Source organism: Ursus arctos, unplaced genomic scaffold (genome assembly GCF_023065955.2).
Source record: "Ursus arctos isolate Adak ecotype North America unplaced genomic scaffold, UrsArc2.0 scaffold_37, whole genome shotgun sequence".
Taxonomy (NCBI): Eukaryota; Metazoa; Chordata; class Mammalia; order Carnivora; family Ursidae; genus Ursus; species Ursus arctos.
In genome coordinates, this window is record NW_026623053.1 from 862,893 (window position 1) to 873,559 (window position 10,667).

Here is a 10,667-nt window from a genome sequence, read left to right on the forward strand (position 1 = left end):
ACAGTACTTTATTGAGATCAAATTTACATACGCTAAAATGCACACGTCTTAGGTGTCCATTTTAACACATTTTGACCTGAGTATACGCCCACGTAACCATCACTCAGAACAAGATACAGATAATTTCCACCACCCTGAAACTCCCCTCATGCCCTTTTCCAGTTGATCCTTTTACCCCAGAGGCATCCACTGTTGTCATTTCTATCACTGGTGATTAGTTTTGCCTCATCTTGAACTTCATCGATGTGGAGACATACAGTTGGACAGAGACAGTCCCGAGAGCCTGGCACGGGTCTGGCACGTGGCAGGAATGCAACGTGAAAGAAAGTCCTGGTTCTTAAACTACCCTACGAGAGACAGCATTGATCTCATTGGGAAACTGAGGCTGTGGGCAGTTAGTGACCTGCCCAGGGCAACAAGGCCAGGGCAGGGGTAGACCCAGGCTCCCCATTCTGAATGCACATCTCTCTCTCAGCCTCCCCCTAGCTACCCCCACCCCCACCCCAGCGCTCTATGAGCGAGCCTGATGACGCAGGGCAGGTAGTGACCCCTGCTGCTTGCGGGGCCTGACCCGGGGACCCACTTCCCTGTATGGGAGGTGCTAGGATCACCAAGCTCTGGCAAAGGGCAGGGGCTCCGTTCGCAGAAGGAAAGTCACCTGCCCTTTTATTTTCCTCTGAAGGAGATTTTTCCAATTTTGGGGGGCTTTCCTTCCCCCAGAATAAACAGACTAAGGGGAAGAGGCCTTTTTGGTAGAGCGCAGCTGCCCCCAGCTGGGCGGCGGGGGACACTTCCACCGAGCGGGGCGCGCCAACACGGCGCGTTTTGCGCGTTTCGGGTTCTGGTCTCGGTTCTGTGGCTCCTTCCTTGGCACTTGGCCTCCTGCCTCCCGGGCTACTGGTCTCCGAGCAGCAGAGGTCTCTCAGGGCCGTCTCCCGGCGCTTCGGCCTCCGCCTGGAGTGAGGGTCTTCCTCGGAGAACCAGCCGGTCCCAGCTCTGTGTGTGTGTGTGTGTGTGTGTGTGTGTGTGTGTGTGTGTTGGGGGGCAGTTGGGGCCCCACACCTGGGGGAGGCTGGGCTGGACGGAAGCTTTGAGGGCCAGTATTAAGCGAATATTTAAACAGGTGTGGTCAAGGTTTGATCCGAGGGCTCCGTTCAGAGGCGGGGCGGAGGCGGGGTGGCGGAGGCTTCTCTGCAGGGGGTTCGCAGCACCTTCCCCGCCTGCTGCTGGGTGCCTGCCAGCGCCCCCCCCCCCAGCTCCCCGTCTTCCTGTCGCACCTGTGGTCAGTAGCGGTATAATGGCCAGCCAGCCTGGCCCAGGCACGTGGCCTGGGGCGATGCTATCTCTAACTCAGTATTTTTAACTCCCCTTTGCAGAGGATGTGGCTTCTGCGGGAGAGCTTCAAAGGGTGCCCCACTTGCCCCTCGGGGCAACCATGACGTCATGGAAATGGGGAGGGGAGGCCCTAAGCCCCCAAACACCTGGCGAGAAGTGGGAGCCTTTTTCCACTTCCTGTCCTACTTCTGGCTACTGACTCAATGTCTGACCTGTTTATTAATTTCAAAATACAGCTCTCCATGTGATACTCAGAGGAAAGCTTACGCATGTGTGTGTCTGGGTGAAATGAGGTCTGGAAACCAGGTGGCCTTCCACAAAGTCCTCAGGGGTCAGGGTGCTTAACAGAGTGACCACACCCGGCCCCACCTGGCTGCTCCCCAGGCCCGCCCTCCATCCAGGAAGTAGGCTGGGTCTTAATGTGGGGAAAGTGAGGCGGTCAGTAATGTGACCTTTGGCCCCTGACCTTGGAATGGTGGTGCAGTGACCCGAGTTCTGACTCCCTGGCGCCTGGAGTACCATCCTCCAGACTCTCTTGGATGATTGCCCACCTGGGGGCTTCACTGGCCAATGGGCCATCACTCAGGTTTTGCTTTTCCTGATAGTTCTTGACAGGTCACTCTTAGCTCTTGGCAAAACAGTGAAATAGTGGCTCACCCAGCCGACTCCTCTCTTCATCTCCATTTTCCTTTCTCTTAGGCTCGCCCCACGGCCCCCACCAACTTGGCTTCCTTCCCAGTGCCTAATGGCACTGAGTACTTATTTGTTCCTTTGCTAGTTAAGTGTATATTAAGCATCTGTGGTGTGCCAGCCACGCGCTGGGTGTTGCAGACCCACGGATGAACAAGATACGCCGCCCATCCCGAGGAGTGCAGAGTTGAGTGGAATTTCCTGCCAAGATATTACCTGGTAACTAAGGTGATATCTGTTAAGGCTTTCCATGTGACCCAGGGGAACGGGATTTTAATGGGCAAACCGAGAAGACAAATAGTCCTTCAAGACTCAGATGGTTGCCTCTCCAATGGTGGCTCATAGCAGAGGGGGGGGTCACTCGGTTGGAGATAAAGACCCCACCCCACTTCAGGGTGTTCCTGAAGCGCATACTGGCTTAGCCCCCTTCTCTTGAGGGGACAGTGATTCCAGTTACATTAAGCGGGCAGGTCTCTGGGTGAAGTGTCAGAGAATCCTCTAGAATCTTAGAACCGGGGTCTTGAGAAGTCATTCGGTTCATTCTTTTGCCTCCAGGGCTGGCCTGTGCTTAAGCTCTTTGGGACAGGAGGGTATCTGTCCAGACAAATCCATTCTCCAACTGGCCTTGATGACACATTCCTTAGTGGGACAGAGGCCTTGTCTCCTTGAGGCTGTCTCTGTTCTTGGGGCCTGGGGCTCTCCAGGGCTGGGCCTTTGTGTGGATGTGATGGCTGTGTCTCCGGGTTTCCTCAGCAGCCTCTTCCTTCCAGGCTGAGAAGTGCCTGGGCCCTTACTGCCCTGAGGGGCTCTGCTGTAGTGTGACCCCAGGCCCAGTGCTGACCTCCAAGGGGGTACAGGAACCCTTTGTCTGGGCCTCCTCGTAAGCGTATTTTAATCCCCTCTGACACCCTAGGTGGGGCCTGGGGCCAGACATGAGAACAGAGTGGATGAAGATGAGTGGGGTCTCTGTATCACCCTCTCTCTCAGCACACCCACTTGCTCTTGGTCTGCCCTCTGACTCGGCTCTAATTGGCTTTAGGCTTAACCGCCTTAGACTTGACGGAATGTTCTTGCTGGGATCGAGGAGCCCTGCTTTGAGGTGGAAATGTCTCAGGGGGTGTGCCGACCCTGCTTTCCAGATGGCCCCTACGTGCCTGAAGCCTTGTCACCCTTGGCTCAGGCCGGGCCAGGAAGGAGGAACCCTTGCTCCCTCCGTGGGTCTGGGTGGATCCCCAGCCACTGCCCATCACCTCATAGGCCCTTGGGTGGCCTTAGGGGTCCATGACTTCAGGGCCCTGACAACTGAGGACCCTGGGCTGGTGTGACTCCATAGGCTGCCCTGGCCTTCTCCCAGGTTCTTGGAGGGGTCTGTCTTTAGCCCCTTCACTGCCTCCCAGGGTTCTTGCTCCTGTCCCCTGCTGTAAGCCCCCACGTCCCCCTCAGCCTCAGCACCTTTGCCACCAACTCTCAGGAGCAGGGCTGCCTCCCCGCCACCCACACACCCCTTGCTTGGATCTTTTGTATACAGACCGAAGTGAATGACTATTTTAGGAGGAAAAAAAGATAAACTAATTTGCCTTAGGTTTTTAGCGGTTGATAAAGGCTTGCTCTATTAACCCTCCCAGGGGCATTTTCGTTTAAAGGGGGAGGAGAATGCTTTAATTAAAAGGAATTCCCAGTGGTGGGCTCTCTGGCGCTGTGTCAGATCCATGAGGAGGCGGTTTTCGGTTCTCCACAGGTGGCAGAACCTCACCTTTGGGAAGGTGGTACCTGTCCTGTGTGTGTGAGAGGGACCCGCTCTGACAGGGTGTCCTCTGTGGCTGTCCCCTCTAGTGATCTTTAAAAGGACTTGCATATAGGTTACGGATGAGGGGGCTCAGTGAGAACCGAGGATTCCGTGGCTGCCCTCCTCCATAGAGGCCACAGAATCAGAGGTGCGTGGAGCTGGAGGCAGCCCCCTAGTCTTAGATGACATTTTACAGGCAGTGACCCTGGAGCTCATGGAAGGGAGGGATATGCTCAGGTCCCTTGTTGAGCTGGTGGCTCTATCCCCGTGAAAAGAACAGGCCTGAATTGTAGCTGGAGGGATTTGCATGTTTCTGGCTGATGCGGTCAGAGGCACACGCGTGAACCATAGAGGTGTCTGGGGATAGGACCCTCTCCTCCCACTGGGACTCGTAAGCCCTGGGCTTGATAGCAATAATTGTGAGGAGCATGGCTGCATGTCCAAAGGGTGTTCCCATCAGTGTCCATGACCCCAGGAAAGGCACTCAAGCTCAGAAGAATACCAGGGATCCCAGGGAGCCCCACCTCCTGTCCTCTAGGTAAGAGCATAAGACATCCACTGTCCTTGGCAGAGTCCCTGAGCTTGAGGGGAGAGGATTCGTTTCTTACATCCAGGCGGGGGTGGGGAGAGTAGAAAGTCTGGCTAATCTTCACCCCCTTCCCCTGCTCTTAGACTGGGCACCCCAACCAGGCAGTGGAGTGGTGGGTGGTCCCCAGCCATGAATCTGTGAGGGCAATGCACGGTTTCAGTGGGAATCCAGCCTGAAAGGAAAGGCAAGGGAAATGGTCCCGGAGGGCAGGAGACAGTGGGTGGCATTTTGGGGATACTTGCTGTGTGGTCCCTGTCTGCCAGATTTCAACTGCCAGTCCTGATCGGTCATGGACATGGGCCTCCCGCTATGGGTGGCCCAGTGGTGTGGCGGGAACATGGAAGAGCAGGGACCTCAACTTTTAAGTGGGTTTGCCTGGCCCCCAGCACAGCCTTCTAAGTGGAATTTTCTTTAGAGGTTGTTCCAGGAAGAGGTTGACCTCAGCAGCTTGCTGAGTTAGGCTCCCCAGACAACATCGGGACAAACGCCTTGGTTTCTGCCCGGGCAGGGATCAACAGCAAGCTGAACGTGACCCTGACCAAATCCAGTCAAACAGGAGCACCGTCCCGGCTCTTCCAAATTGCCTCTAATGAAGCCACGGGTAGCAGAATACACAACAGGGCTCAGATACACAGCATAGCGGGGCCTCCGTAATCATTTGCCCACATCTTGGGGGGAAGGGTGGTACATATGCCTGTATGAACACTACTTAAAAAATACAAACTCTTCACAACGTTCTCCAGGAGCCAGAGCCCAAGAAGACCCACTGGGGATCCCTCGTGGGGGTGGGGAGCGCAAGAGGCAATCTCAGGGGAGGGGCAGGGCGTCCAGCAGCCCCCTGCCTTTGCTGGGAGTGCCTGACAGGCCGCAGTGAGGGACCGAGGCGGTGGAGGCAGTGCTCGGGGGCTCTTCAGATCTTGATCACGAATATCTGGTGGCATCCGGTTGGTGTCTGTTGCCAGTGGGGCCCGAGAGGCCGAGAGGCCCAGGGAGCCTTCTCCTCCATGGGGGCTGAGAGTCTGCCTCTGCTTGAAGGGGGGAGGAGGCACGGTGGGGCGGCAGGAGCGAGGGAGTGCCAGGCCCGCTCACGGTCCTGGTGACCTGGGATGAGGAAGAACAGTGGTTAGGCCGGCTACCGAGGAGACAGACTCAGGACAGTTAGGGGTGTGGGTGGAGATGCCTCTATCTGTAGAGTTTTAGGAGCACAAGGACACTGGAGTTCTTGCTGATGGTGATGGAACAGGGTGCCCTTGTCAGTAGGGTGACCAGGGACACCGGGACAGAAGGATATGTCGATGCGGGCTGGGATTAGGGGATAATAGGAGACTAATATCTTCGCATCGTACTGGGCGCAGAGGACATGAGGAAAGGACCTGGGGGCCCCTCTAGGTTTTGCAGTGAAAGGAGTACAATAGAAGGCGTGGGCATAAATGACTCTGGGTCCTGAGGTTTTCTTCTTTTTCCACTCGTTAGTGGGGGGCCCTTGCTGGGACTTGGCCTCAACGTCTTTCTTTCCAAAAGGAGGAGAATAACAGCTGTTCTTCATACTTTGTAGGGGAGACATGGCTCAACGAGGTGCCTCTTGTCACCTGAGGAGTCCTACCAATGTTCTAGGCCACTGTTATTAGCAATAGGAACCCCTCACTGGAAAAAGGGGAGGAGTTTGGTGGGCCCCACTTAAGGACCTAAAAGCAAGACCTTGGCGGGGGAGGTTTGCTTTCTGAGCCTGGGGACCTGCCTTGAGACCGTCACAGCCGCACTCCCCCCGAGATGCCCGCTCACCTCAGCGGGACCACAGGCGCAGTGTCATGAACAGGTCAAACCCGGCCACTTTCAGGAGGAGGACGCGCAGCCCGATCACCAGCAGGTTGCGGGTGTTTAGGTTCATATCTGCAAAGCCGAGAGGTTACTGGCATGTACCCTGGAGGTCCGCACAGCCCCCGTGACCCGCCCGTGGTTTCCCCAAAAGGGGACTGGGGGGGGGTTAGCTCCTGGCCCACCTCTCCCTTTGAGCTTGGGTGCACATCCCTTCGTAAGCATATTTATATATTCCTCCAGGGCCACCAGTATTCCGTGTCAAAGGAAAACACCAACTGCACTCGGTCCTTATTTTATGTCTGCATCCCTCAGGAGCGGGGATGGGCTGGGGCTCAGAACTCATTGTAATCCCTTGGGTGTGGGCCCCTGAGTGAGAAGGTGGTGCCTGGACCCCAAGGGGACCATTCAATGAAAACGGCTCCGATGGAAATGGACGGGCCCAGGGCAGGCGCCCGGGAGTGGTGGGGATCCTGAGAGCCAAGACCCCTGCCTATGTGAATTCTGCTGCTTTTCTTGAAAGAAGGCAGAAGCCCAGCTACCGCTACAGAGGGAACAGGCCCTTGGGAGGAGCTGGGGAGCTCGGGGCTCCACATAAGCCAGTCGGAAATATCGCAGCTGGGCCACTGAGAAACTCTCTTTGGTTCTCCAGAGCCCTAGGAGTGAGTCATGGGGTCTAGGGAAACTAGAGACTCAGCCTGAAAGTCCTTGGAGGGGGAAAGAACATTAGAGATGGTGAGAGGAGCCTGGGAATTCGAGAATGTTCCCGTTCTTCCTAACTTCATTCCAGATCCACATATCCCTTCCCACCTCTCCTATCTAGTCAGAGTGATTGTGGATATATCTCGAAACTGGGATAGACCCCTCTCTTACCTGTTTCAAATTTTTTCTTTATCAAAGTGGCATTACAGGAAAAGTCTAAAAGGAGAAACAAAGACATGTTCTTAGAGTTGCATGTGCTGACTCTCCCACATCAGACCTCCAAGGATTTGGGCGGATGAACCTCTGTCTACAGGCTTTCTGCGCTCTCTCCTGGAGAGATCTGGAGGCGACTTGTCGCCTGTGGACACCTGCTGGGGGAGCCACTGGCCCTGGCTTCTGGGTACCACTCCCTTCACTTCACAAACACTGGTCGTGCCAAGTACCTGTCACCCGACACAAGGCCACAAGGAACCATCAGACACAGACCCTGTGCTTGGGTCCGGAGGCTGAAAGAGGCGGTAAGACACCACACAGTGACAAGTGCCATAAGGGGTATAGATGCTTTCCTTTGTCCCAGAGTCTCCATCCCTGCACTCCAAATTTGTTCCTTTGCTGTCACCAACCCAGGCAATGGTGCTGTTGTTGACTCAGCGGCTTGGGCAGAAAATCCAGCCGCCTTCCTTGATCTCCTTTTTCCTTCGCACCCCTGCATAGTTCTTCCTTTGAATCTGAAATCGTGTTGGCCACTCAATTCCCCTGCCCCCTGTCCAGGCCTCCATCATCTGTCTACGGCAACAGCTTCCTTTCTGCTTCTACTCTTGGCTCCTACAGTCCATTTTCCACGCAGCACTTGGAGTGCTCTTTTACAGAAGTAAATTGGATGTCATTCTCCTACTTAAACCAATCGATAGCTTCTCATTGTACTTAGGAGAGTGGCTGCGCTCTCCTGACCTAGGGGGCCTGTGACGTGGCCCTTCCCCACTTGGTCCATCTCCCGTGCTGCTGCTGTTCCCCTTCCTCGCCGTGCCCCCGTGTCAGGCCTCCACAGCCTCCCCACTCTACCCTCGGCACGGCCGCTCCCTTCTTAGCCTTTAACGCTCATCTCACCTAGAATTTCCCTGGAGAGCCCTTCCCGGACTCTCTGTCCCCAAGTTGGCTGTTTCCTCCACCCCCACGTTACAGCACGTGTTCCAATCTGAAGTTCTCTAGATTCCCGCTTGCTGATGGATGGCTTCCTCAGGGCAGACCCCTCACCGGACTTATTTACTCCTGCAGTCCAGCACCTGGCACCTTGTAGATGCACAGTCCGTGTTTGTTGAGTGAATGAACGACTGGGTGAAGTTGGATCTTTGGCAGAGAGACAGAACCAAGGGGAGGTATCTCGGAGAAAGGCATCAGACGGGGGCCTTGCAGAGCAGTGAGGGGCAAAGAGCCTGAGCAGAGGCAGGGAGGCAGACCTCGGGCCAGCTGAGAAGCCAGTGGCCTTCCCGCCACCTTCTCCCCACCCTCTCTTTGCCTAGGACGTGCTGCGACCCTCCAGGATGGAGCTCAAGGGTGCTCAGTAACAAGAGCGGAGGGGCTTTGCTGACAATGGATGAGGCGGAGACAACCCATCAGAACAGCTTTTAGGTGCCATCCCCCCGAGCTCCGGGAAGAACCAGGTGTCCCAGGGTGGGGAGACTCAGCTGGCACAGGCACCGAGGCTGCACTCACCTGAGCTGGAGTAGAATTCCTCGTTGAAGGTACTGTTGCATTTAAACTCCGTGCTGTTGCTCCAGGCCAGGACCCCGTTGCTCTTGGAATCCATCACCCTCATGTCCAGCACAGTTGTGTTCGGCCTGATCACTGTGCCCTCCTGGGATTGTGGCACGTCAAAGTGAGAATCAAAATCGGTGAACAGGCAGACAGACGGCTTACTGGATTTAGGGCTTTTCAGCTGGTACACGGCGGGATCAGGGTCCGTGATATCTGTGGGCCCAAAGAACGCAGGTTAGGGGATGCTCATTTCCCTCCTTGCCCCAACCCAGGTCTGAGTCCAGATGCCAGTGATGGGCAAGAGCAGGGCTCTGTGGGGCTGGCAAGTCACATTCGCAGGCTTCAGGTGGGAAAGAACATTCTAGAAACCTGTTGCTCTAAGTGGACTGGAAGTCAGGGCCAGGCATAAGCCACGAGTCCTGGCCAAGAGGCCAGCTCTCAGTGAAGGCTCTCTGCCTGACCCTGCCTGCCATTCAAGGAAACCAGAAACTCAGGGCTCCTTAATGATCCTGTTCATTCTTTTACTTTATAACAACTTCTTCAAAAGCACAGCGGGACTGCTGTGCAATAACATCGCTCTGGCAGGACAAGGCAAGCCTAGAATAGAAGCCCAGCAAAGCAGACCATCCGTCTTGGAATCAGGGGTGCCCCCCCCGCCAATTAGGCTGGGTATTGACAGGAATTGGAGGTTTCTTATTGGCTGGCACTAAGTTGGAAGACCAGTCATATCACCAGGAGATTTCTCATTGATAAAAGTTCTAGATGATAAGTCAGAACACCTGCATCCCGGTCCTGGTTTTACCACTCATTAGATACAAGGCCTTGAGCAAGTCACCTCAGCCCCCGAAGGGTCGGGAGTTTCATCTGTAAGATGGAGATATTGCCGCCTCCGCCTTCGTAACCAGGCTATTCTGAAAATCAAAGGGGGAGTTTCTCTCTATAAAATGATGTGTAACAAACTATAAAGTACGGAATAAGTGAGAGCTCTTGAGGATACCAGGATATTGCCATGATAATGTGCTACCGAGTGTTACACAGTCCGTTTCTACTCTTCAGCCCCAGGAAGCAGGGGCTGCTGGAGGCTTCTCCTTAGTGGTGAGAATCATTCTTCAGTATTTCTGTAGGATTTTGCGTTTTTAATGTAACTCTCATTGTTTATTCTTTCAGACCTCCTGCCTTTAGAAGAGGAATCAGAGGTTTGCTGGGAGGGTTAACACATTGGGGCCACCCGGAGAGTTTACAGCAGGGTTGGGACTAGAGTTTCCTGCCCCTGTGGTTCTCTGCTCCCACAGCTCCCCACCCTGCATGCAAGGTTTTTCAGACCAGGGGTACACCCCACTTGTGAGGCCAGCCAGGGTGGCCTCGGCAATGCGGACTTCCAGCTGGACCTGAAACTAGGGACATCCGCCTTTGGCATGGCCTTGGGTTGCTGAGTCAAGGCATGCCAAGGGTGTCAAGTCAAGGGTGTGGGGCTGTCCCTGGAGCAGCAGAACAGGGATGGGTCCATGGTCCCATGTGAGGGACATCCAAAGCTCTGGCCCTGCGGGATTCTGCCTGTTCCTCTCCAATGTCCCCGTTTCTGGGGGAGGGGAGGGTCTGACATCACTGTGGGTTAAGACCCTAGGGCATAAATCTTTTATAGGGAGGGGAGAGGCGGGAAGCCATTATGTGCCATCAACATACCCCAATGGGTTTGTTAGTCCTCAGTGGGAGTCACCAGTGGGACTGGGAAGGGGGATGTGGAAGGGTATGGAGGTGCTGAGAGAATGCGGCCTTGAGGAGAAGGCAGAGGGTAAGGTGCCACCAGCACAGTTTGGGCTTGGGGGGGAGAAGGGGTTGCGGTGGGGGCCCGATGGCCAACTCTGAGTCCTGGTTAAACACTCACTCAAGTCCTCGAGCCAGTTAGTGTCAGGCTGGAGAAGGTCTAGACCACACTGTCCAACGTGATAGACTTCAGCTACATGTGGCTATTTAAGTTAAAACAAACCCTAAGGA

At 55.1% G+C, this 10,667-nt stretch overlaps 1 gene segment (V, D, J or C); it reads right to left on the reverse strand.

Annotated features, from left to right (window-relative positions):
- Positions 1-4,882: 4,882 nt before the first annotated feature.
- On the reverse strand, positions 4,883-8,898 carry LOC125281526 (T-cell receptor alpha chain constant-like; the record flags this gene model as incomplete). The annotated part of the segment is given in 4 exon segments: positions 4,883-5,501; positions 6,183-6,290; positions 7,089-7,133; positions 8,631-8,898. Coding segments are annotated over 3 exon segments (420 nt in total), but the record flags the coding sequence as incomplete, so codon positions are not given.
- Positions 8,899-10,667: the final 1,769 nt, after the last annotated feature.